The following is a 27,999-nucleotide window of genomic DNA, read 5'->3' on the forward strand; positions in this document are numbered from 1 at the left end:
GCCTGCCCCTCCACTCTCATGTCTCACTGCCCCAGCCACTTCAGACTGTTGTGGGGTCTTCTAAACTCCCTGCCTTGGTTTTTCAGTAAACAGCTCTCATGTCTAGCTACCGACTGCTCGTCTTGTTCATGGACACATCCTCGGGTATGTTCTTATAACCCATCCCTGCCCACTCAGTAGTCTCCATCTTTACCCCTAGAGTCATCACCCGCTTTCGTTGCCTTCCTAGTGATTTCACACTATCCGTAATGGTTCAGTCTACTGATGTACCGGGTCTGCCCAGCCATCCTCATCAAGGACCAGGTCTTGCTTTCTCACTAAGCTTATCTATGTGAGGTGACTTCCAAAAGTCTGTGACAAAATCCCATTATCTTTTCATTCTACCTCTTCCATGATCTTTTGGAAGCCCCCCCTTCTAGTACCAAGCCATATGGTTAGTGCCTAATAATATTTAGTGAATAAATAAATTTAAAAGTTAGCAGGACAGCTATATATCTGAGTACTCTAACTTATCATTACAGGGATCATTTCATCAGGCCGAGTAACTTCCCCCCCACTGAGGGCAACACTGGGGCCTGCTGAAGTCCCCAGAGAACGCACAGAGAAAGATCAAAAGCAGCCAACAAGTCCTGCCTCCAGAGAAGAACTTGGTTAGTATGTCAGCCTGTTCTAATGGGATGTTTGAGTACAAGGGACAACAGATTCACATAGATTAGGGAAAGGCTCCAAGTTGTATCTTCTATTTTATTCAATTTTCTGATTAACATAATTCTTTTATATTTTAAAATTGTTTATTTTCAGTATTTGATTAAAGAATCAAAGTCTTGCACTTGATTCCTAAAAATGCTTATCTCATACTTTTTACTAAATCATATATCTTTACTAATTATTGTGTTTATGTTAATTTATGAAGTAGCACTAACTTGTAGGTAGTAATCGTGTGTGTGTGTGTGTGTGTCTCAGTCTTGGAAACCCACAAAGACCCTTCTACCCTGTCCTCAAGGGTCACAATGAGTTTATATCACTGGCAGAGAGATTGTCAATACTTTTCATTGCACTGTGAAGTTGTTTATAATCTTTTTTTTTTCCCCAAACTGTTTATACTCTTCTCTTCACAGGTAATATAACTGACTTTAACACAAGCCCAACCAGAGAAACAGACCGCCTTGGGAAGCCCAGATTCACAGGTATGCAAAACTTAGCTCCGAGTATCACTTTTCACAGGGCTATTTTTGGGGAGGGTATTAGTCAGCTATGTAACAAATTACTCCAAAAGCTTAGTCACCCACTACGCTAAGGATTTCTTTGTCTCTGACCCATGAATTTAGAAAGCTTGCTTTTTTGTGGAATTTTCTGTAAATTAACCTAGTATGAGCTCAGGAAGAAAGTGCTTGGCTGGGTGGTTCTGCTTTGAGCACTGCGTACAGCTGAGATTCTGACGAGTCGGCCTCAGGTTTGTGCACACCTGTTCATCCTGGGGCCCAAGAGGAAGAAGCAATCATAACCCAAGAACAGATGGTCTCCGGCCAAAGGGGCTACCAAAGAGGGGCCATCCAAACAGGCACACTTCAAGCTCTGTCTGTGTAGAGTGTGCCAATATTCATGACAAAAGACAATCCCAAAGCCAAGCCCTCCATCCTTCCAGGATTTGGGGAGGAAGCTCCTCGCCCGGTGTGGAGTGGATAGTGGGGAGCAGTCCGTTATCATAGCACAGCAGGGGAAACCTGATATGGCATGGAGCCAGTATTGCCCTCTGTGACAGTTTAGAATAAGGCCTGTAACTTGATGCATTTTATTATCCGCATAACCACGGTCACAGTCAAGATAATGAGCAAGGGTCCCCAAGGGGCTTCATAATCTCTCCCTCTTACTCTGTCCTCCTGCCTCCATGCCTGAGTAACCATAGGTCTGTTATACAATGGATTGGTTGCTTTTGTGGAAGTTTATATGAATGAAACAGTATGAATTCTTTTTATTTTAACATTTTTTGGCTCTTTACTTCAACATCTGTGTAGTGGAGATTTTAAGATCCATCCATATTGCTGAATACCGTTTATACTCGAATATAAGCCAACCCGAGTATAAGCCGAGGTACCTAATAATTACCTGGGAAACCAGAAAACCTGATTGACTCAAGTATAAGCCTAGGGTGGGAAATGCAGGATGTGAATTAACACAGAGACCAGAGGGGAGAGACGGAGCACAGCCACAGACACATCCTTACCAGTTCAGCCACCAGTGTAAGTGAATCACTATGGGTGCTCCTGAGAATCGGAGCTGTCCACGTCATAGGAAGGCTCTGATTGGTTAATGTAAGTAAACAAACATTCAAAGCCCTGCAGTGTCAGCGGGGCTTTGAATGAGCAGTGGAGAAACGGCAATCACAGTAAGATGTTACACCTCGCTGGGGTAACACTGACCCGTGTATAAGCCGAACCCGTTTTTCAGCACATTTTTGTGCTTATACATGAGTATATACTCGGCTTATACACAGTAGATATGGTATATTAATAGTCCACTACTTTCCTATTACCAACTAGTATTCCATTGAGGTGCCCTGGCGGCATAGTGGGTTGCACGTTGAGCTGCTAACTTCAAGGTCAGCAGTTCAAATCCGCCAGTCAGTCCCTGGGTGAGCCTTTCTACTCCTGTAAAGAGTTATAATCTCAGAAACCCACAGGGTAGTTCTTCTCTGCCTTACATGTTCACTATGAGTCAGAAATGGCTCACTGGCAGTGAGTTTGGGGTTTTGTTGTTAGTTTGGGTGTTTGTTTGTTTTTTTTAATATTCTATTGTATGATATACATTAATTTGTTTATTCATTACCCTGCTCATGAAATTTGGATTGTTTCTACTTTTTTTACTATTACCAATACACCTACTATGAATATTCATGTATGGATAGACATGTGCTTTTATTCCTTTCGGATAAATACCTGAGAAGTGCAGCCTATATCATAGGTATATATTTAACATTTTAAGGAGCTGCCCTACTACAAAAAGCTCATGGAATTTTTTCATTGTCTTTTAATTCCATTTGCCCATGAAAATTTGAAGTCTCCTTATATTTTCCAAAGAAATTATCTTCCAAGATCAGAATTCTGATTCTTTGACACACTTAATATTTTTAATTTTAGGGTTGGTCATTTTATCTTAGCTTTTATAGGTAGTGGGGAGTAATATTTGTCAGTGCTTCATCTTCCCAGTGAATATCTTTTCATGTACTTACTGGTGCTACATATATGTTTTTTGATGGAGTGTTCGTTCAAAATAATTACTTGCCTTGCTTTGCTAAGTTGCTTTTTTCTTATTGCATTTCAAAAGTCTATATATTTTTCTGGAAACGAGTCCTTTTTCAGATATATGCTTTTGCAAATATTTTTTCTCCGTGTGTGACCTCTTTGAGGCAAGACCGGATGAACAGCAAAAGCAACACAGCATGAGATTTCACACAGCTAAACCATTGCACGCACCGACTTCGTGTGGCACAGCCACGTGTCTGTTGCTCTGTGATGGCTCCGCCTGGGGTCTGGGTAAAGTGTGGTCAGCACCTCCTCTCCGTGTTCAGCACGTCTGGCTCCGTCCCCTCATTCAAGCCATGCTCAGAAGGATGGCGATCTACTTCTCTAACCAGGTTTAGCTTCTGCTGGTAGCCCCAAGTGATGGACTCCAGGGCGTGTATCCCAGGGACTAGCTTGTGGAATTGCACACCGTCCACAGCACGGTTTTTCTCCATCTGCTCACAACATGAGGCCAGGGTCCCTCGAAGGTTCCGCCGTATTGCTGAGCTCATTTTCTTCATCACGGGCTCGCAGATGCTAAACCTCGGCATTCTCTTTTAGCGTCTCACGTGCGATACATCCCAAAGCCTGACAATCAACCGTGCTCCATCACCGACTCCGTCAGGCTGTTCCCCCAAGAAGAGGTTCCCCAGCTGAATGCCAGCAGCCCGCCGCAGAACCCGCCCACCAACCTCACTGTGGTCACCGTGGAAGGGTGCCCCTCCTTTGTCATCTTAGATTGGGAGAAACCACACAACGACACTGTCACTGGTAAGATCATGGCACAAGGGCCTTGACCATGGTAGGAACTTTGATAATGGCATAAATGTGAAAGTCGGGTGCTTCGGTTGAAATTCTGACCTCAGCATTCTGCCGAAGGAGGAGCAAGTCCCGGTGGACCCCGGCCGGGAGCAGCTTACAAAAGTCTTATATGTTGGGACGGGCTTAGGCAGTGTTGGAGGTGTTGGAGCTTTTCCTTATTACAGGCTCTCTGGGAAGTTAGCAGCTCTCTTAAGGTGTGCTCTTGAGCTTTTTCGCAGCATGAAGTAAATCTAAGAGAATCACATAAATTAGGTGAGCTGTTTTGCTCTTGCTGGAGATTTGTGAATTCACTTTCCTGAGGGTGGCAGCCGTTATTCCACATGAAGAGTGTGATTGACAGCACTGAGCAGGACACGTAGTAACTATTGCTGTGTGTCTTTCGACAGAAACACCACATATTTAAAAAATACCTTTCCTTCGCCAACCCAAACTCTAGATTGACTAGGCCTTTAACACAGGTCAAAGTTATTACCATAGTTCTAGGAGAAATTTTAAAGTTATCTATTCTTGCTCAATTTTCTACTCATCTCATGAAATTTTCACTCTATACCCTCTTATATTTTATTTTTACTTCCTATACTCCGAAAGTGATTGTAATAGATAAAAGACTGAGTTGTGTCTTGAATGTGGTTAACTTATCAGAAGAGAATTTGACCCTTAGTGATAGTCAAATAAGAAAATTTCAACAATACAAAACCAAATTTGTTGCCATCCGGTTGCTTGTGATGCGTGGAAACACCATGTGTTACAGGGTTTTCTTGGCTATAGCCGTTATGAAAAGCAGATCTCCAGCCCCCTTTTCCACATTATCACTGGACAGATTTGAAGTGCCAGCCTTTAGGCAAATAGTTGATGTGTTTGTCCAGGTTGACCAGAGAAACAAATCTAGGGAAGAGCAATTGTATATCACAGAAATCACTGTAAAAAGCAAACTGAAACAAAACAGAAAGAAAAAGAAAACATCCCCGCTCTGTACAGATCAAGTCCAATATTAGCCCATAAGTCTGATACCAGTCCATACATCACTCTTCAGACTCACTCAGTGACATGCAATGATGCAGAATACAGGAAGATCTCAGGGCGGTAGGTGAACAGTCTTGTGGATCCAGTGGCAGTGGACACATCTGCAGGGCTCCGGCTGCCATTAGCATGGCTCCACGTGGCTCCCCCGCTCCAGTGTGTCTCCTCAAGAAGAAAAGGTGAAGCAGAGAGAGAGTGTAGCCCACTTCCAGAGTGAAAGAGAGGAAGGACGTTCCCAGAATCCTCCTCATGAGAAGGTCACACCGACTAAGAGGCATCATCAGGTTGTGACCTGATTGACAGGCTAACTATACCCCTTCACTTTATCAAGTTCAGACGAAATTCTGTAACTACCACAGTGGAACACAGACCATGTTACCACCCAGGAGAGCCAGGGGAGAGGGTGGCAAACAGCCTCCATTCAGGGGAGAACATAGCAACGACCTAAGTCCCTGGAGTCCAGGAACCGCCACACCTGATGAAGATAGGTGGATTAGAGGGGCCACCCGAGAGGCTGTCGGGTAAACTAGGACAATCCGATACACAGGGTGGAGAGTGGGCAAGGAGTGAAATTGAGGTTCCCCCCCACAAAACTTTTCTCCCGAGTTGACTTCTGTTTAATCCTTTTATTTGACAGACCCACATTCACTGTGGTGCATGTATTCTAACACACTGCTCTCCATGCTCCTTCTACATGGAAGTAGAAGTGCGCCCACCCGAGAACCTGGTCACAGCGTGGGTTCTTGGACATCTTAAAGTTAAATGACTATAAATTGTTGGGTGTGATATGTCCAGAGCACAATAGCATAGATTAAATTATAGACTGGCTCTGTTCTAGATATGCAGGTTTGGGTATATTATTAGCCTCTTTAAGCCTTAGTTTTCTTATCTGTAAAACGGGATAATAATGTCCTATTGTTACCAATTTATTGTGATGCTAAAATTAAACAGGACACTTGAATGTGTAGCAGAAATTAGAATTGGTTAAATTAATGTTTGTCATTCATTCGTGACAACAGTGCGGTAGAAGGACTAGAAATAGTGCTGCCATTGTTATTTTAGAGTGATATTGCCCAGCCTATGATGTTCCAATCTTATCAATACAGAAATTGATGTTCCAATCTTATCAATACATAAATTTCCCTGTTAAGTGAATTAGCTCGCTAGAAAACAACAAAAGCCTTTAGGAGGGATGACCAAATATTCTGTCAGGTCCTTTTGGCTCTTCTTTATGTTATTAAGCTAGAAATAAAACACAATGTTTGTAAATAAGAAACATGGACACATACTTGAAAGACTGTTTTTACCATATTTGTATCACATTAAATACAGTCAACTCTCAAAATGTTTAACATAAACACTAGCATTGCATTTTAATCATGTTGTTGGTGAAACTGCCATTATGATTAAAATGCTAAAAGTGAAAGTATAGTTCATAAAAAAGAATATTATAAAACTGGAGTTTTGAAGGATCAAATTTTTTCAAATTATATTTTTAAAGTTATGAATGGAGCTTTTATAGATCTGTTTTGATAGTGCTAATCTTTTGTGAAAAAATGAGTGGTTCTCAGAAAGTTCATGGAAAATGGAATTTAAAAAATGACTTTCTGACACCCACCCCCTTTATATTATTAAATAAACGTTTAAAAATTGGGCCAAATGAAAATTGGCACAATGTGCCACCAAAGTTTCAAGTACAGAAAGAGTGAAACGGCCACGTGGCAGATGAGGAACGTCCCAAACCAAAGATGCTCTTTGCAGCTGATTCTTTGATACATAACCAAATAGCAGGTCATGGAAAGTGTTGTCTTGGTGCTGAAGCAGGGTTGGCTCTACCAATATTGTAAGGCATTCATTTTTCTACAGTGTGGCAGTGATACGATTCCTCCCTCTTAGACTAAATTAAACAAGTCCCTTTACCAAGAGAACAGTTAGTTGACAGAAATACTTGTTTCAGTGAGACCACTGGAGTCAAACAAATCACTGCATCAGAGTCCTGCTTGGGCCAGCCCCTCCTCTAGAGATGGGGCTGCAGGAAAGCTGCCTAACCAGCAAACACGCGAGGGAGTCTCAGAGCAGGCATCTCTCCACGGCTCGTTTATTGATCCTCCAATACTGCCTTTTTATGGTGGTGACAGGTTGGCCTGTTACCTGCAAGGTCTCCTCAGGAGAAAGATAAGACCTTCTACTGCAACAAGAGTTACCATCTCAGAGACCCACAGGTGCCGGTCTATTCTGCCTACAGGGTCACCCTCAGTCGGCATGGACTGGATGGTAGTGAGTAACACACTGCCTCGATTTAAAACGACTTATGCAAATTCTCAAGAGTTATATAATAAATACATGGAAATGCATATTATTTATAATAAGTATTTGTTAGTAAAACAATATACTAATACAATCAAATGATAAATATTGTTTGTTATAAATTGTAAATGTTATTTATATATTAAAATATAGAGGGTAAAGGGATGACTTAAACAAGGAATGAAAACCATTGACTGGGACCAGGGAGAAGTGAGTACAGCGGTCCCGTGCCATGGGATCCTGCACATTTTCCACCTGTGAGTCTCCAATTTGAGCTGGTATGTTCTGTTAGCCTCCCCCAAGAGAGGTGGAGAGATTTCATCAGTCACATGATTCTCAAGGTCTAAAAGATAAAAACAGCCTAGAGAAACTGAAAAGTCCCTGATAGCTACAATGAGTTTTCGTAATAGCATTCTGGCGGCTCTGTGGGGAAGCTTTGCGCTTCTAGCTTCAAGGTCAGCAGGTCAAAGCCCACCAGCTACTGCACAGGAGAAAAATAAGGCTGGCCCCCTCGCAGATTTAGAGTCTCAGAAACCCTATAAAGGACAGATTTGCAAATGTAGTGGGCCTACCAATCCCTTCTCAGAAAAGAAAAGAAAAAAACCTCATTGCTATCCTGGCAATTACAAACGATTGTACTTTAGCCCATAATCTGAGATAAAGTGTAGGTATCTGCTTTGGCAGCCTCCCTGCATCCGTGCAGAGCCCACAGGGGGCAGTATCTCCCACTTCGGGAATTGTGGCCATATAGGGCCATTATGAGTCAGAGGTGACTCAATGGCAGTGCTTTTATTGGTGTGTGTGCTTTTGTTTTTTATTAACAGCATCCTTAAGAAGCCTGGGCTCCACACTGCGGTAAGCCCTGGGCTGCTCACTGGAAGGTGAGCAGTTTAAACATAGCAGCGACTCCACAGAAGAAAAAAAGAGACCATCTTCCCCCCCAAAATCTGCCACCTCAGCAATGCTAGGGAGTAGTCTTGTTGTATGCAGTTGCTATGAGTTGGAGTCAACTTGACAGCAGTGGGTAAAACAGCCCCTTTACAACCAAGATAGCCACTCATTTTTAGGGTTTTTTTGATATCTCTTTTGTGTATGAACTGTTCATAATTCCCAAGGACCTTTGGGAAAATAATTTCCCAAGGCAAACAATCCTGAAGTCTAGTACTTTCTGACCATCTAGATTGAACCTAAGAGATTTGAGAGAACCTTGAACTGGACTGTCCAGCACAGCAGCCACCAGTTACTTGGCTATCTGACTTAAAATTAATCACAAGTCAATACTTTTTCAAAATGTAGTTCCCTGGTCATCCTAGTCACACTTCAAGTGCTCGTTCGGCCCATGGCTCATGGCTGCTATCCCAGGGAGTATCCTTCTAGAGGAAGAAGACACTATCTAGTCTCTAATGATCTTCCATCTTGGTTCTCACAAACTGAGTTTATGATGCAGATTGAGGGGGGACCCTTCTATATCCTGATACAAGCCTCCAAAAAACACAGTAGAAACAAAGTTGTTGCCGTTGAATGGATTCCAAACCCTGGATGTGCAGGCCGAGATGGAATAAATTCCATGAAAACAGAGTCGAAGTGAACTCTCGGAGGCAGCTGAAGCACGAGGACTGACGCCCAAGGGACACCGAGGATCGTGAAAACATGTTGTAGCTAAATAGAAAACCAGCCCCACACCCCTTCGGCCATTACCAGAGTAATTTCATTTCGAGCCAAACGTCCACTTTGTGCAGAATACAAACGCCTGGGAACAGAGCCATAAAATGGAACTGGTCTCTTTTCTGGTAAACCCATAGGAGAATAAATGAACTTATTTTCCCAGCTCATGGGATATATTTTATTTAGATGCTAGAACACTGTGATGAAAAATAATAACCTTAGTTTAGGAGAGTTTGTTTCTGACCTTTATAGTCAATATACAAAATCAGGGAAATTGTTTTAGCGTTTCCTAAAACCAGTGTAGCAATAATAAAAGCAACAATAACTGCTACCACATGCTGAGCGAAATTAATGTAAAATACTATTAAGCACTCTTCACATGCTCCTAATTTAATCATCACATATAACAATATGAAACAGATATTTTTGACATTTTTCAGAAGGGGAAACAGTGAATTTAGGGAAAGTGGTTTGCCTTTTTCCATTAAACTATGCTGTTTCCATTTTTAAAATTTAATTTTACTTCATTTTTATTACTTTTGAAATAAATACTTCTAGCAAATATTCCCTCACAACTAAGGAAACGATAAAAAATGGACAGATATGGATTTAAGAGACTCCTCTCTCCACCAGAATAGACTCAACTGAGAGTAAGGCTGGGATCAAAATGGAACTGAATGACAAATCGTCTTCATAGCCAATATTGAACACCAGTGCTTAATCCTCTGATGGTTGGAGTCTAAGGGCTGTCCTGGTGAGATCCAGATATGCTGCCTGCTGCCCTGGAGTGAAATGTTGTGTTCGTGGAGGGGAACTCCTGCAACATTGCTCAGGAGTCCTTCTGCCTTTTGGGGTTCAAACCTCCTTTATCAACTAGCTCATTATTAGCATTTCCCATTGATTGTGCACACTGATGACACGCGCCTTGCACAAATGAGCATTGAGGTGGTCGGACAGAGTCACACAGCGGGCTGTAATGGTGACAGTTATGTGGCCAGGGCAGTCGGGTGAGGATGTCATCAGCCTCCATTTTGAGATCTGACATGGTCATCCTTCATTTATCCACAATGCCAGTTTCTGCACAACAACTTCTTTAGAACCTAATCATGTCAATATGTGAGCAGTGGATTAATACTTCAAAAATAAAAATGAGTGATTTTAGGTCTATGTAGAATAGTTTCTATTTTACTTCCAATATCCATCTCCTGCCTTTGGTATGGGAGCTATCAGCAGAAATCTCTAATAAGTTACCAATTCCTCTGGTCCTACCACCTTTCCATGATGTCCAACATCCATGTACTGATCTTGAGTGAGGTTTTTGTGTGGTCATTTGATTTTTCTACTCTTTTCTTTCTTTTTTAAACTTCTCTATTCTTATCACAGGAGAAAGATGAGACTTTCTTCTCCTAAAGAGTTAGTCCCTGAACCCACAGAAAAAGTTCTACCCTGTCTTCTAGGCTTGTTCTGATTCAGAACCGACTCGAGGAGAGTGAGTGAGTGAGTGAGTGAGTGAGTGATGTAATCTTATCACATGCACTAAACCAAATTCCACTTGAAAGCAAGAAAAACTAGGAACTTTTTAGAGCATCTTCTCTTATTCTGAAGGCTTTTCTCTTTTGATTAGCCCTTCAAGTTCATAGAAAGATGCCTTTAATTGAAAATCACGTAGACCTTCATGAATTTTTTTCTTCAATAGCAAGAAAATAATTGAGGGAGCATCTCTTGTGTATGGTATAGTTGCAAAAATGCCATCAGGCTATAGTTCAAACTAGTGAACTACAGAAATGTATACCTTACTGTGTAGTGTACAGTGCCTTGCTATTGTGATTTTTCACTCAGCCATTTGTAGTAGCGGTAACACTTAGCTGTCCTTGGTCTTTGTCACACCTCTGTTATAAAGCCCTCTCGAGTAGAAATCATGACTTCTACAGACAGACACACCACTCCTTTGAGATGCTTTTCCTGCCATGGGCTTTCCAATAATGATTGGATATGAGCCACCTCACAGACCCAGAGGTCACCACTACCCAGGGCAACCGTCGGAGCACATTCTGGCTTTGCTGGTCCCAGATGCTCAACTAGCAAGTGCCAAAAGGGCTGGGACCATCCTCAATCACTAGTCTTCCTCATCTGGATCTTGCCAATGTATACGATCAATATGTCTCTCGATTACTAATCTAAATGACTCACGTCTGTGAGAGTGACTTTATTTTGCTGTTCTCCTTAGGGACAATTAAATAGGTCATAAAAATCAAGAAACTGCTGTTTTTTTTACCCCGTTTTCAGAATATGAAGTTATATCCAGAGAAAACGGCACATTCAGCCGGAAGAACAAATCCATTCAAGTTACAAATCAAACCTTTTCTACAGTGGAAAATCTAAAACCGAACACAAGGTAAGCTACCATGCTCTCACAGCATGGTGAGCGTCGAGAATGCAAAAGGCGTTGCCCCAGCCGCAGGATGACATTACAGTGGCCTGTCTTTACGGAGAGTGCCGTTTGCGTTGTATCCCATGGATTTCGGTACACACACCAGATTCCTCTGCGGTTACATGTATTGTTTTTAGGTGCCCTCGGGTCAGTTCCAAGTCATGGTGTCCCTGTGTGAAACAGAATGAAACACCGCCCACGCTTGCACCGTCCTCACAACTGATCCGCGGTCGGAGCGCATCACTGTAGCCACTGTGTCGGTCCATCTCATCAAAGGCGTTTCCCTTTCCCCTGCCCTCCCCTTTTATCTAGCATGATGGCCTTCTCCGGGGACTGGCTTCTGCTGACACCATGCCCTCAGTCTTCCCAGGATGCTCTGGTTGAACGTCCTCCGAGGCTGATCTGTTTGTTCATGCTACGTTCAATAATTCCCTCCAGCACCACAGTTCAAGCACATCAATTCTTCTTCCGTCTTATTTTCTCGGTGTTCCACTTTCACACGCATGTGAGGCCATTGGAAATGCCACAGCTTGACTCAGGAGCATCTTAGGCCTCAAAGTACCATCCTTGCCCTTCTGTACTTCTATTCCTAAGCAGTCCAGTGCAGATTTACCTAATGCAACTCATCATTTGATCTCTTGACTGCTGCTTCCATGAGCATTGATTGTGGATCCTTGATCACTTCACCCTTTACTCCTTTTATCAGGATGTTACTTATGGGTCCATTTGTGAAGCTTTCGGTGTTCTTGACATTAAGTCGTAATTTACACTGAAGGCTGCAATCCTTGATCTTCATTGGCAAGTGGTTCAAGTCCTCCTCACTTTCAGTGAGCAAGATGTGTCGTCTGCATATCACAGGCTATTGATAAGCCTTCCTCCAATCCTGATGCCACATTCTTCTTCATATAATCCACATTCTTTGATTTCTCAGCATACAGATTGAATAAGTGTGGTGAAAAAATACAACCCTGCCAAATACCTGTCCTCATTTTCAACCATGTGGTATGCCTTCGTTCCGTTCCCCAAACTGATCCATGCACAAGTTCCTCATGAACACAATGATGTGCTCTAGAATGTCCATTCTTCTCAATAATTTTATCCATAATTTATTATTATCCACATAGTTGAATGCCTCAGCACAGTCGATGAAATACGAGTAGGCATCTTTCTGGTATTCTCTGCTTTGAGCCAAGATCCATCTGACATCAGCAATGGTACCCTGTGCTCCAGGTCCTCTTCTGAGTCTAGCCTGAATCTTTGGTATTTCCCTGTCAAAGTACCACTACAACCGTTTTTGGATGATCCTAAAATTTTACTTTCATGTGACATCAAAGATATTGTACCATAAAGTTTGTAGATTTAAACAACAGAAATGTATTATCTCCTTGCTCTGGAGGCTAGTAGTCTGAATTTAGGGTTTTAATGGGCTAATATTTTCTCTGAAGGTTCTAGACTAGAGTAAGATCTTATCTTCTCTCTCAACTTCTGGTAACCCTGGGCATTCCTATGCTTATAGATGCATCTCCACACCTCAATCTGTCCTCTGTCACTCTGTTTTTTCTCTTTTATAAGGACATCAATAAGATGGGCTTATGAAGTAGGCTCCTCCCATGTAACCTCATGTTAACTAATAACATCTTCAAAGGCCCTATTGCCAAATAAGGTCATATCATAGGCTTAAAGTGGGCTGTGTAATAGCATCATCATTGAAAGACAACCAGTTTCTAAATGTTCATTATGTTCCTTTTCTGAGTCATGCGGTCTCTGAGTGTCTCAAGTGTACCTGTTTCTTCAGAGCCAGAACATAGAACAGTTATTCCAGTGAGATTTTAAATAAATTTGTTTGTAAACAATTTGTAGTTGCAATAGAAGATATTTTTCATAAGCCAAATTTATATGCACCAGTATAACTGCACAGCTAAAACTCTATGCTAACCATTTGAACCTTGGAATGTGCTCTGATCAGAGCTGTCATTATTACCCAATTACAGTGATGCTCCAAACCACACGGTTTCAGAAGCATGTACTGTTGTTTCTGTTGCTGTTTTCAGTCATGGATTTTATCCATTTTTCTGGTATTTTTTGGCTTTCGTATTCTGATAAATAGCATATGTGAACCTATCTTAGTAGCTTTTTTGAGGACATGGTAGTAACTAAAGGTAAAAAGTAGAGTAAAAAAGGTTTCCTCTCAAATTACTGAAACCCAAATGAAGGCTGATCATGACAGTGGGACAAGAGGAAAGTAAAAGGAAATAGAGGAAAGAGCTAGGAGGAAAAGGGCATCTATAGAGGCATATAAATATTTATGTACATATGTACATAAATACATCTAAATACAGGCATATAAATACATATGTAAATATACCTATATAGGATGATAGGGAAATAGATCTATGTGCATATATTTATAGGTTTAGTATTAAGGTAGCAGATGGACATTGGACCTCCACTCATGTACTCCCTCAATGCAAGAACACTTTGTTCTATTAAACCGGCATTCCATGATGCTCACCTTTCCAATATGATCACTGAAAACACAGCAGGTGCATAAGCAAATGTGGTGAAGAAAGCTCATGGTGCCTGGCTATCAAAAGATACAGCATCTGGGGTTTTAAAGGCTTGAAGACAAACGGTCATCTAGCTGAGAAGCAACAAAGCCCACATATAAGAAGCACACCAGCCTGTGTGATCATAATGTGTTGATGGGATCAAGTATCAGGCATCAAAGAACAAAAAATCATATCATTGTGAATGAGGGGGAGTGCTAAGTGGGAACCCAAAGTCCATCTGTAGGCAACTGGACATCCCCTTACAGAAGGGTTGAGGGGAGAAGAGCCAGTCAGGGTGCAGTATAGCAATGATGAAACATACAACTCTCCTCTAATTCTTTAATACTTCCTCCTCCCCACCACTATCATAATCCCAATTCTACCTTACAAATCTGACTAGACCAGAGGATATACACTGGTACAGATAGGAATTGGAAACACAGGGAATCAAGGACAGATGATCCCTTCAGGACCAGTGCTGAGAGTGGCGATTCTGGGAGGGTGGGGGAAAGATGGGGTAGAAAGGAGGAACTGATTACAAGGATCTACAGATATCCCCCTCCCTGGTGGATGGACAACAGAAAAGTGGGTGAAGGGAAATGTTGGACAGCGTAAGACATGAAAAAATAAGATAAATTATCAAGGGTGCGTGAGGGAGGGGGCAGAGAGGGAGGGGGAAATGAGGAGCTGATACCAAGGGTTCAAGTAGAAATCAAATATTTTGAGAATGATAATGGCAACAGATGTACAAATGTGCTTGACTTGATGGATGGATGGATGGATGGATGGATGGATGGTGATAAGAGTTGTATGAGCCCCCAATAAAATGATTTTTTTAAAAAGCTTCCTTTCAGCTACTAATAATCTTATAATTCAGTGTTGAGTTTATAAAATAATTTTGTTGTTAGTATTTATATAGCTAAGGAATATGGCATTTAGGTAACTTACATCTCTATCACTTATTTTTCTATGATGAAAATCAATAGTGCCCAATATTAATGACTGTATGGTCTGGCATGGGGTAGAACTCTGGGGAGATACCATCTCTGGGAGATACAGAAGGTAACATCTCTCCTTGTGATGTCACTGGGACCAATACCCTAGTACGTCTGGGTAACCCACCCTTACTTCTCCTCCCATCTTCCCAGATTCCTAACTGACCCTGAGTATTCTGTGTTGTATCTTAAGACGAGACATCAGAAGCACCTGGACTCATGCCGTGTAGGAGTGTTTTAATCAACATCATAGTACAAAGCCAAAGAAAACATAAAATATCAAAAAGCAGTAAGCAGTCAAGGAAACATTTGGGGCAGCATTGGCCCAAATCACAGAGGTTGACTTTTCTACATGCCCTACAACCCAGCAAGAGAGCGGCCGCTTCTCTTTGTGATCTCCTTAGAAGTGGCTCTCTTGGATTTAGACAGCAGGGGGAGAGAAAGGAGGAGCTTTTCCTGCCCCACCTCTATCCCCGAGCACCATTTCTTTTTCTAGAACACAGTACTCTATTGTTTCAGGCAATGCCTGGCACTTGTTGCTCTAATAAAAAAAATACCAAGAAGAGCCTCTCATATCTAAACACAGCCATGTGGCCTGCAAAGGCCACTATGTTATGTCCCCTTCTGCCATTTCTAATCATCAAGCCACCCCTGGCCACCCCAGATGTGTCTGAGGAGAACTGTGTTCCAGAGGGGTTGCCAGAAGCAGGTCATCACCCCTTTCTTCTGAGGCATCTCTTGATGGAGGTAAGTCTCCAACCTGTTGGTCAGCAGTAAAGTGCAGTAACCCTTCCCTCCACTCAGGAATACCTCTGTGAATAGCACTGCTGAAGTTGGGCACCACTGCTCAAGGACAGGAGGTGGGGACGAGTTGATCTCAACTAGTTGATCTCTCTGAGCTTGAAAATGATCTTATTTTGTGGCCTCTGAAGCCATGCCTGCAGTCAGTGGAAGAACTGCTACTGAACGTGAACTTAAACCCGTCAGTCGCTGAGCTGGTAGAGCGGTTCTGGCAAACTATGTCCTTTGACTCTTATCTATGTCCGAAATCTAGAACTTGTTTCTAGATAAGGTGTTCTTAGCACACGTTTTGATAATGCATCCATGGACTAGATTCCTCCTGATGAAGTGACTGAGAAATACAAATGGACACACCACCGTTTCCTCCAAAGGAACGAAGAAAAGCCTGTTCATTCCACTCTTCTCTCCCCATGAGCCCCTCTCCCCCACATCTGGACAGAAAAGCTGAAGAATTCATTAAGCGTGCCAGACGCGTGGTCTAGCGATTGCCTGTGGAAAATGTGCTCTGTCTGGGTAATGAAGATAAATCAAATCCACTTAAGTCTGTTCAAGTGCTTTTTTTTTTTTTTTTTAACTTTGTGCTTTGGCAGGATTTGGGAGAACACTTCTTTCCCTGAGGTTAAAACCTACCCCCGAATCCTGTAGCTGGCAGACAGGGCAGTTTGGGGCTGTTGTTTCAGCTGTCCAATTCAGTAAAATGTCGGCTCAGGACATGAGCTGGAAGATAGGCAGCAGCTGGTTAGGAACTGCCAGGCTGGCTGAGTGCAGGCGGCCTGCGGAAGAGCCATTAGGCCCTGTTCTGGGTGCTACAGATTCGGTGTCAACCTTTGACACCTCTTCTCTGGGCTGTGCAGAGAAGTCTAAGAGGCAGCCAAAGTCGCAGCATTTGATTGCTTTTGACCTTAGGTTTGAGCAGGAGCGCAATGCCTTCCCGGTGAAGGACGAAGGAATTGCAGCAACGGTTCAGTTAACCACTTTCTGCAGCGCCGAGCACTCTCTGAAGGGCATGCAATGCCGCTGGTCCATGAAAGGAAAATTCCTCCTCTCCTACCACCACCCACTTTGCATTACCCTTTGCTTTGAATGCTGTGGCCTCTAGAGCGGGGTGGGGGAAAGACAGAACCGTGCTCCAGCCCCCTCTGGCATTCCTGGACACATGAACTGTAATCCTACATTTTGAAACCTTGGCTTTCAGCTTTTCTGTGAATTGGCATATTTGTACCTCCCTGTGCGGCGTTTAACAATTGATCTCCCACGGTGAGCCGCAAGCTTCACCCTCTAGTTCACCATCGCACCCCTCTAGGATGATGCAGGTAGAGCTCTATGGTGTCGTCATTGAAATCTTGTATGCAGGTGGTTTTTCCGCTTGGCTTGTGGAGGCTGTTTGGATGACAGGCAGCTAGATTCACCTGCCTGACACATCTTCCATCTTGCCAACGAGTGCTTGACTCTGCCTCTATTATACCCTTCCCAGGCACAAAGGCGAGTAGTTGAGACATAGAGGCGTTCTAAGGGAGTGCTTACCAAGTTCTCCATAGCATAGGGCGCCTTTGTGGAGGGGCAGTGGTTATGGGTGTGCTGCTAACTGGAGGTCAGCTGCTCTGGGAGAAAGACAGGGCTTTCTATCCCCCGAGAGGCTCGGCCGCCCACAGGAGCAGTTCTACCTGTCCTATAGGGCTCCTATGAGCTGCCATCGACTTGATGGCAGGAAGTTTGGGGTTTAAAGACATAGTATACACTTAGAGACATAATATAACACATGCTAGTTTTCATACTCAGTTACTGTGTCCTTGCTTGTATGTCTTCTCATTTAATCCTCACCAAAACAAACAACCTTGTTGTTTTGTTTGCTTCCTGGTTATGCTGTGTATGATTTTTTTTTATATGTAAAAGCCAGGATATGTAGATCCAGAGAGACAGTAACTGGACTGATAACTGCCTGAGAGGATGGCAGGGTGGGGGCGGGGGTGGGGGCGGAATGGGAGCTAACAACTATGAGTAGAAGAAAATGTTCTGCAATTGTTTGTGGTGGTGATGGCACAAACCTTAATGTAACTGAACAATTAAATCATGTGATACGTAAAGCATATGGCAATAAAACTGTTTCCGAAAAGAAAAGACGCAGGGAGTATATTCTATAATGGACTCAGAGCGATGGGTCTACACGCCAAGGAAGGTCAAAGACTAACGGCCATGCCCAGGGTCTGCAGAAGGAATCCATGTTGCAAACACCCTGATTTCAGACACCCAACCTCCAGAAGTTTCCAACAATCGTTTTTTTTCCTTATACACCACAAAAACAAACCAAGAAAGAAACAAACCAAACCCCCCTCATGGATCCCTTGATCCCTCTATGAAGAGATGGTTGATAGCCTCCTGGCCGACCCCGGATTGTCCTCGTTGTGTATGTGAAGTCAGAGAGGTTAGTAATTTAGCCCAACGTCTCACATTAAAATGTGAGCATGGTCTGAAGGCACATCTCTCTGACCGCAGAGTCCATAGTCTTGACGTCGCAGTGCTGCCTCCCAATAGGGCTGCGGGAAAGGTACTTCTGTGGGATGCATGACCCATCAGGTGTGTGTTCTGCGGCATTCTGTGAGGACTGGTCTTTATTGGGCTTCTCTTGGTGGCACTCTCTGGCAAGGGTTGGACCACTAATGTAAAGGTCGGCAGTTCAAGCCCATCGCTACTCTGCAGCAGAAAGATGAAGCTCTCTGCTCCCACAAAGACTATCGTGCCAGAAACCTTATATAGGTTCATGATGAGTCACAATCGACTCAGGGACAGTGAGTTTTTAGGTTTTGGTTTGTTGGTTTTTTTTTTTCAGTCCTCTGTGAGGCCCAGAGGCTTGATGCAGTTGTTACCCAGACTATACTCCATTCCGATACTCAATTTGATGTACTAAGTCTTACTAGGTTTTAAATCTTGAAGAACGTTACAGAAGTTCCTCTTCCTGTGTTGTTTCTGAGGCAACCATTTCTGAATACTTTTGCTCTTTGTCTACGAGGTGGAATCCATATTTCTGGCTGATTCTTCAAGATAGTGACCTGCTCAAGTCCTCCACTTTTTGTGTCTGACAACACTGCTCCTGGCGCTCAGTTCTGCCCTTCTCCTGTGTGGGATTTCTTAATTCCCGCATCCCCTCATCTCCCTTCTTTGCTCCTGCCCTCGTTTGGGGAGGTTACATCTTGAGACAAAGTTAATGGGTGAACACAGCTATGACTCCTTGCTTTACTCTGATAATTAAGTGATGAGTTACCTAGAATGAAATTTTAAGACAAAAAGAGTTTCTCAGAATTGTGCAGCTATTGCTTCATTGTTGGTAGGGAGCCCTGGTCTTGCTGTGGGGTAGGTGTTGACCATCTCTGTCCCCGTAACGATTCCTGTCTCGCAAACGGTACACAGGGTTGTTAAGAGCTGGAATTGACTTGATGGCAGTGAGTTTTAAGTTTTAATGTTTTACTTTGGGGGGGGGGGCGGGTAGTGTTGCTGTCAAGAAATCAAATGCCAATCCTGATTCTAAATCCTATGAATGGGACCTCTTGCTTTCTTCTCAGAAGCTATTAGGATACCCCCCCCCCAAACCAAAAGAAAATCAACCCCCCTGCCATCGAGGGCATTCTGACTCATAGTGACCCTCTATAGCACTCCCAAGGGTATAAATTTTACAGGAGCAGACAGCCCTACCTTATTTCTCCCTCATAGCAACTGGTGGGTTTGAACTACCAACCTTTGTGGTTAACAGTCCAAAGCCTAGCCCACAGCATCACTGGTATCTCCATTACTGTGAGATGTTGCAAAGAGTATGTGCTAGTTCATCTTTTCTATTTTGTTTTAATGAGCATGGAGTAGGCCCTTCCATCTGGACACTTTCTGGGACAGTTTTCCACCCTCTTTCCCCCTGAGCTCTCTTCCAGAATTCCTCTTAGTTGGTTATTGTGGTCGCTGGCTAACTGTCTGGCTTTTTGTCTAATATTTGTAAATTTTCAAATGTCGTTCCAAACCTTGTTTAGGTTTTGTTTTCATGCAACAACTTTATTTCAAGGACCTTTTCTGTTCTCTGAAAAATGGTAAGGGCATTCTTGTGCTTTATGCTTAGTTCATAAGTACAATGAATACCCTTCCCGGAGACAGGGCTCTCCATCCTGGGCTGTCCCACACCTGCTGGCAGCATGTGATTCTTAAAAAAGGTTTTTCCCTGACCAGGTAACTTGTTTGCTTAGGGTTTAATTGGCCAAACACGTGCCTCTAATTTCCCATGCTAGTCATGAAACTTAGTTTAAAATATTTCCTTTAAAACTTGTCAAGTCCCATAAAATGTTGGCCCCGACTCCCACCTCACAAACCAGGAAAATAGCTCCCACGTGTATGTGGCCGTGCTGCCAACGGAGCTGCGGTGTAAACAAGTGTGGACTAGAAAGATGGGGGTTTGGGGGAGGTTGCCTTCAGCAGGCCTGGCTCAGCACGGGCTCGGGAATGGAATGTACTGCCCCCGGACCCACAGTCCAGACGCCTCTGAGTTTCCACCCCCGTTTTCAGTCCATCGCAACTTTCTCCCTCCCCTCCCCACTCAGGCTGCCAGGCCTCTCAACAAGACTTTAATCTTTAAAAAACTCAATACCCAAAGACCCCATATGTATGGCTTGTTTAAATGAGTGGCAGAGGGATTTTTGTATCTGCATTCTGAGTATCGCAAAAGCACCTCATGCTAGTGGTTAACAAACTGCCGTGGAGTTGATTTCGACTCAGAAACCCCAGAGGGTTCTCCTAGGAGATCGATCTTTATAGGAGTGGGGAGCCTCATCTTCCCAGGAGTGGCTGGTGGGTTTGAACCCCCCACAACTTTTGGTTAGCAGCCCAGGACTTAGCCCACTGTGCCCCCAAGGCTCCTTAGTCACTTTGAGCTCTCATCAACTTGGTCAGGGGGTATGCTGTTTTGTTTTGGGGGGTGGGATGGGTGGGTGACAGCCGTTTAAAAATGTGCACGCTCTCATTAACACTCTTATAAAGGGCAATGCATTCATTTAGTTTCAAAGAACCCGATACCTGAAAAAGTCAGGCAATGATCGCGCGACCCTCCTTGTTCTCAACGGACAGAGGCAATACACATCTCCCAGGGCTACATGTAATAAATCTGTGTATTAACGGTCCTCGTAGTGCCTGGTATACAGGAAGCACACAAATACTTGCTGTCCCTGTTGTACTGCTAGAAACCAGCCGTGTTCTAGGTAATTCTGGTAGAATCTGCACGCAATGTTGTGCTCAAGAAGCGAACTGCTGGAGCCCCAGAAACTTCTGATGTGCTAATTACTCACTTTGTGCAGCCAGTGCCAAACTATGAGTACTACCTTTCTTCTGTCTTCACTTGTGTAGAAAATACCTTTCAATCTTTTGGGTTGTCTCTCTTGCTTCCTTCAATAACAAGCTTCTCAAAGATGGAAATCAATTATCTTCCCAAAGCTGTGTACAAATGTGGGATTCAGACGATACTTTTGGTTTTGCATTCAGTTATTTTCCTGAAGTCTTCTCCTTTCTTTTTAAAGTCTTCTTTCAAGCAAATGCCAAATCACTTTCCTGTCTGAATTCCTTTAAAGACTTACTTTGCGGATAAAATTTGACAGATACAGCAATTGAATGCATAGTTTTGAAGGACAGAATCAAAAGCATTCAACTTCAAAGGATCTGAACTTGCTTTTTATTTTAAATCATCATCAGAAAGTGTTCAAGGCTTGGCCCATGAGTATAGTTTAGAGATCAAAGTCTTAATCTTGTACCCCTCCTCCTCATGAGCCACACTGTCTGTCCAACCTGTCCTGAAGCCAGCTGGCTTCTGTGGGCCAGTCAACCTGAGTTCCCAGAGCTACAGCCAGGCAGTCCTCAACAAGAAACATTTTCATGTGCATTTGTTCCTATAGCTGAGGACTGAAGTGCTCCCATTTCAGTGGGTTATCAAGCTCATCTAGGGAACTTGCTAGAGACTCCTACCTCAGCCTCAGAAAGATTCAATAGTTAGGGTGGGTGGGACAACTGTTTTTTAAATGAACAGCCCCCATTCCCACCATCATGATTCTGACCTAGGTACCCAGTCACAGATTTGGTTCCCATTCATAGCGATTCTGTGCAGGGTTTCTTAGAGGGTAAATCTTAAAGGAAACAGACAGGCTCATTCTAGCTTTCCTAGGATGGCTAAGGCTAGTGGGCTTAAACCCGACCTTAGTTAGCAGTCCAATGCCTAAAGCAGAGTGCCACCATCTAGCCCCACAGCGTACTCAAGGTTGCTATGAAGGGAATCAAAGGGGGCTTTTCCATTTCTTTGCTCTCGGCAGTAACAGGCAATTGAAGAAAAGTAAGATGGAAATTAGCCGGGGTCCTCTAAATGACTTTCTCCTGGCATGCCCATTACCAACTTGCCCATTTTCTTCTAATTAGGATTTTCTTTAATGCAGCTATCTCTTTAAATCTAATCTGTTTTATACAAAACATAGATTCTTGTTTTGAAGACAAGCTGGCTTGAAAAGCAAAATTAGAGCAATTTTTCTTTCAGCAACTTGCTTCTAGAATAGGCTTCCGTCAACAGCATGGTGCGTTCACAATAGAAGCAGGAGGGCTTTCAGTATGTGACTTCCTATCCCCCGAGAATGTTACAATTCTTATTTTCCCCTGGAACAGCTATCAATTTGAAGTGAAACCCAAAAACCCGCTTGGTGAAGGCCCACCCAGCAAGACTGTGACCTTCAGTACGGAATCAGGTAATCGCATCGGCAGTCCTCCCTAACAAGTATCAGAGGGCCACCTTGCAGCAGTGGTTTACCCAAGGGAACTTGTTTGAGACCCAGCGAAACCATGTAGGCACTGAAGTTCTTGAAGCGTTCAATGAAGGGCAAACTGAAAGGAAGTCCCACTTAAGCTTTTCCTCCTTTATTTAGATGTGAGAGAATGGTGAGGAGTTAAAACTTATCAATTAAAAAGAAAATACAAAAAGGGCATAATCTATACTAAAAAAATCTGGTGAGCGGGCACCTGTGTGACAAGTGCCCAAAAAGCAGGCATGCTAAAAGGGGATTCATTTGATAGGGTTTTGCTTTGTTTTGTTTTTTTTTTATGTTTAGTCATTGTGAAACCTTATAATCCAGCCTTCTGGGTGCCAGGTCCTAAGTGAGCTGCATCTGTACACAGCGTTATTTGCGTAATTCTTACACCAACTGCAGTCCTCGGCATCTTGACGGGTTTGCCAATGGGCTCTGTGAAACAAAAGCAACGGTTTGGACACTGCTCAAATCGCATGCCCCAGATACAGCTGAGCCCTGGTAGAGGGAGATTCTGCAACCATTTCTAAACAAAGCACCAGTCTTTAGCATGAACGTCATATTGCAATTAGGGTTTTTTAAAACATTGTGTGTGTGTGTAAATTAGGTGGGTGCTGACATTCTTTTGTATTCAACTGTTTAAACTACTTAGAAACAGCCCCCCCCCCTCCCTTTCTCTCTTCTCCCTCTTTGGACTACTACCTTGCTCTTCACCCAAGTTAATACCAATTAACCCTAGTCTATCGCTCCATCATTCCTCCCTTTCCTGCCCCCCTCCCCTTGGCAACCTTGTCTGTCCCCTTTGGTGGAAAATCTGTCTTGGGCTATTTCTTTTAACAGTGGTGGGATTTTGTAACACACATTAAGTACCAATGTTATACTGTCTCACTGTACCATTTCTTGGAAAACGGGCAGTGACTTATTTAAACATCTTTTACTGTTTTTCCTCAGCGGATCCTCTAGTGAGTGAGCCGGTATCTGGTAAGTACCCTGCCTGAACAGGAACCCAGCTATATACTCCGATACATGAATCCCATTTGGCAAGAAAGGCAGATCTGTCCCCAGGATTTCACATCCTGCCAGTCTGTCATCTCAGAATGTAAGTTAGGTGTGAATGTTTACCTAAAACCTGGGCTGGGAGCACTTGGATCTTTTTGAAAGGTGCCTTCACCGTCTTGCCAGACCAGCTCCAATGTTAGTAATGAGAATAGGCTGTGACTTTCATTCCTGCTTTCGGAAAACAAGCTTTCAAGCAGCCGTTCAGCTTTTTGTATTGTGCTTCAAAAGAAGAATGTAGGGTGCTATTTGTATGTTGAACTGCAGAGGCTACTAAATGTCTACACACTGGCTAGGGGCAGGAATTTGGGCATTAGTTCTTAGAACCCTTTTTGGATCCTTTATCCTGGTTTGGCAATAGAGAGAACAGTACCTGCTGCCTTATAGGCTTTCCGGGCAAGCCCTTCAGTGGGATGTGCTTTCTTCCCACAGCAGGGAGAGATGCCATCTGGACGGAGAGACCCTTTAGTTCAGACTCGTACTCAGAGTGTAAAGGCAAGCAGTATGTCAAAAGGACGTGGTACAAGAAGTTCGTTGGGGTGCAGCTGTGCAACTCTCTCAGGTACAAGATTTACCTGAGCGACTCCCTCACAGGTAAGCAGGGGGCCGGGCCTCCTGTGGGTGTCTCCCTTCAGGGGAAAGCCTGCTGTCACTGGGCTTTTCCTAGGGAGATTTCTATCCATCAGTGCATCGGTTCTCAACCTTCCTCATGCCGCGACCCTCTCATACAGTTCCTCATGTTGTGGTGATCCCCAACCATACAATTATTTTCACTGATACTTCATCACTGTCATTTTGCTACTACTGTGACTCAGGCGACCCCTATGAAAGGGTCGTTCAACCCCCACAGGTTGAGAACGGCTGCTTTAGTGTGATGTAAATACAAGTTAATTTCCTCCTCCGTAAAGGTGTCATTAGAATACTTATCAGTCTAGCAAACAGGATTTGAGATATGGAATTAAAAGGTAACAGGGAACGCGGTTTGTAACAGCACCAAGGAAAAATAGAATGAAGAGGGTCTAGCACATGAAAGCTCAATAGTTAGCCATCTGATGATGAAAGCCTGGTAATAAAATGTAACAACTTTTAAGATTTGCCAGAGAATAATTACATACATTAGACCAGAAGGGCTATAAACCTCTTGCTCAGAGCCCCATAGATCATTTTACTTTCAATACTCACAAGTGTTCATAAGAAAAAAAGATTGGGTCCAACCTAGACATCTGTTTGTTCAATCATTCAACAAATATTAAGGATCTGCTTTGTGCCAGCCAAGGATCCCTGGTGGGGTAGTGGCTGAGTCGGGCTGCGATCTGCATGGTTGGCAGTTCGCAACCAGCAGCAGCTCTGGGCGAGAAAGACTGGGCTTTCTACTCCCATAAAGTTAGTCTTGGAAACACACAGGGTCGAGGGCAGGGAGTTTGGTTTTGTGCCAGAGCTGGAGACAAATCAATCAATAAGGAGTTCCTGCTAGTGGAGACAAGAGAGTATGCTAATAAAAATCCCTTCACACTGCTTTGGAGCAAACTTTTAAACAAGAGTGGCTGAGCAGATTGGAAGTGCCCTTAGTTAGAATGGTTAGTTGGGGAAGGTCTCTCTGAGAATTATCACTTGTGCTTCCGATAAGTGAGAAGGGAGCAACATTGTAAAGATAATAGGGATGAATGGTTGGAACCAGAGGACGAGGAAGTGCAAAGCCATTCCTCCAGCAGTTGAGCCCCATGAGGAAGCACGGGACTTGATAGGACCTGGCATACAGGTAGCATGAAGTCACGTGGGGCTTAGAACCGTGGGAAGGGCTTTGATCACTGCTCTCTGGGAGTGGGGAGGAAGGCATACGTTATTATAGGGAGATGAGCATGAAACAGAGGCCAATGGGGAGACTAGTCAATGGTTCAGGCAGGGAGCATGGGTAACCTGACCTAGCACATTCGAGGGGATGGGGGTGTGGTCAAGGATGGGAGGTGTTAAGAGGAGGAAAGATAATGATTTGAAACGACTACTTCATGACTGCCACATCGCAAAGAAAGTAACACCATTATCCTTTCAATTTCTGGTTCTTCAGGAAAGTTTTATAACATAGGTGATCTGAGGGGTCACGGTGAAGATCACTGTCAGTTCGTAGATTCTTTCTTAGACGGACGCACAGGACAGCAACTCACCTCTGATCAGTTACCCACCAAAGAAGGTAAGTGTTCGATCCTCAGCTACAAGGCACTTGGCAGATTAACCCAGAAAGGAAAGCATCAATGACAGAATTCATTTCATAGGACCACGCTTTAATTTTCAGACTAGAAAAAAATTAAGACTTTAATATGGGAACACACACATATGAATGCATTATACCTCATGAAAATCTGAATTTGGAAAACAGCAATATAAAAGCACTGTTTTTCAAACATCTGTCATTCAGGTACCTCTGTGGGTTACCGAGCAGCACCTGCATTATTTTATTCTTTCAAAAAATAAAAGCTTTGCTGCCATAAACAGAACTGACGGACCTTGTAAAGACAACTCAATGAGAACAAGTGTGTCCAATGACTGCCCTTCTGCTGAAGGCACATTAGCGCTATGCAGCATAGGAGGCGGCTTCAAAAGGACTGTGGGGAAATGGAATGACAAAATGGACGTTTTTCATCAGGGTCTTTGTGACTATTTAATACAATAATTATGATGACAGGTTTTTCAGCAACACATTTTGCACATACTCAAAAGGTATCAGCCTAACGAGCATCAGTACCAACTGATGGCTCGCGTCCAGGGAATCCATTTACCTGGCAGTTCAAATGACCTCATAGGATTTCCACTGTGAATTGTTTCTGTAACATTTCTCGGTGAAATCTTCAATTATGTCACAGCTCGAGGTCAGTTAAATACATACAAGTTTAACCATCTCAGAACTGTCCTCATTTTGAAGTCCTCCTATTCTGTGGGAAACGGGCCAGTTCTTCAGACAGCAGTAGCCTTTCATACGCACAAAGAAAACATTCCTGTAGGCAATGACATGCAGCATCCAAACATCACCACCTCTCTTCAGCTCTAAACTTGGTGAGCACATGCCAACTTTCTCCAGACGGCCAATTCTAACCAGCCATTACTGCATCTGGAAAGGCACTGGGGGCTCTTGGGGGGGGGGTGTCCCCCTGCAATATACTGCTTCACCAAGTCACCTCCAGTCACTCCATGACATACTTCAGACTACACTCTGGGAGGGCGAAAGTGTAATGGGGCCAATGTGACAGTGTGTGATTCTCTCTCAGGCTATTTCAGAGCGGTTCGCCAGGAGCCCGTCCAGTTTGGAGAAATAGGTGGCCACACGCACATCAATTACGTGCAGTGGTACGAGTGCGGGACAACAATTCCAGGGAAATGGTAAATGCTGTCACCGTGCTGAAACGGACCTTTTCCTTCATCTTGGCAAAATGAGAGGGAGACGACAGGATTTGTCGCATCATTTAAGCTGTTCTGTTTACTATGTGTAAAAGTTTAAAATTTAATAGCAATAGTAGATGTTTATTATTAGAAAAGACTGAATATTTATCAGGTTTTACAAAGTCATTTTAAGAAAGCAAGATATTAACAGAATAATACTTTTGGGGAAGCTGGCTCCCTAGTCATGGTATTTTAAGAGATTGTATATTTATCACAGTGTTGTAATGTTTTTGAGATAGTTTTATCGCAAAATTAACATCAAAAATCAATTATTCTTTTGGGAAGATACTTACTTTATAAGCATATACTTTTTTAACTGGTGAGTCACTTCCATAAATCTCTACTTAGTTTAACTTATTGGATCAAATCATCTTCAGCATACCTAGGGAAGAAAAGTCTTAATATTCATGCTTATTTAAACTTTAGCAACAGCTGCATAGCTTTTCTGAAGAGATTAAGTAAACATTCACACTAGTAAACACGTCTTGAAATGCCTGCAAATTGCTGAATTGTTCGAATCCGTACGTTTTCATTTCGGCTGATAACACGATGGGAATCCAGTAGATTGTTTCCCATTGTGTTTTGTTCTTTCCCCGCCCAGATACTTGTTGTAAAGTCCTAGTGAACTTGCTTTTCTGCAGTCGTCTTCATGTTTTTGATCTGATCTCAATAAGTTGAACGCAGAGACTGGGTGTGAAGTCTGAGCACAAAAAGTTAATGCAAGATGTGCTCCCTATCATTTTACAATTTAGGCTGTATTTATATGTAAGATCGCTAAGAATGAATGCATAAAATGTCTTCATAATTCTGTTTAACATAAGCTGTAATAAAAAT

The 27,999-nt window shown here is 43.2% G+C and overlaps 1 protein-coding gene across 7 annotated transcripts in view; it reads left to right on the forward strand.

The window, feature by feature from the left end:
* The window catches only part of ABI3BP (ABI family member 3 binding protein), a 252,621-nt gene extending 224,624 nt beyond the window's left edge, over positions 1-27,997 (forward strand). For all 7 annotated transcript variants that reach the window (XM_075542610.1, XM_075542615.1, XM_075542611.1 and 4 more), the window contains 9 exons: positions 522-650; positions 1,119-1,187; positions 3,843-4,052; positions 11,382-11,490; positions 22,541-22,620; positions 23,629-23,658; positions 24,166-24,327; positions 25,799-25,921; positions 26,994-27,997. In XM_075542610.1, coding sequence (XP_075398725.1) covers positions 522-650; positions 1,119-1,187; positions 3,843-4,052; positions 11,382-11,490; positions 22,541-22,620; positions 23,629-23,658; positions 24,166-24,327; positions 25,799-25,921; positions 26,994-27,109 — 1,028 coding nt within the window. In that variant the 3' untranslated portion in view covers positions 27,110-27,997. The remainder of the gene's footprint in view (positions 1-521; positions 651-1,118; positions 1,188-3,842; positions 4,053-11,381; positions 11,491-22,540; positions 22,621-23,628; positions 23,659-24,165; positions 24,328-25,798; positions 25,922-26,993) is intronic.
* Positions 27,998-27,999: the final 2 nt, after the last annotated feature.

The sequence above is a fragment of the Tenrec ecaudatus genome, chromosome 2 (assembly GCF_050624435.1).
Source record: "Tenrec ecaudatus isolate mTenEca1 chromosome 2, mTenEca1.hap1, whole genome shotgun sequence".
Classification (NCBI taxonomy): Eukaryota; Metazoa; Chordata; class Mammalia; order Afrosoricida; family Tenrecidae; genus Tenrec; species Tenrec ecaudatus.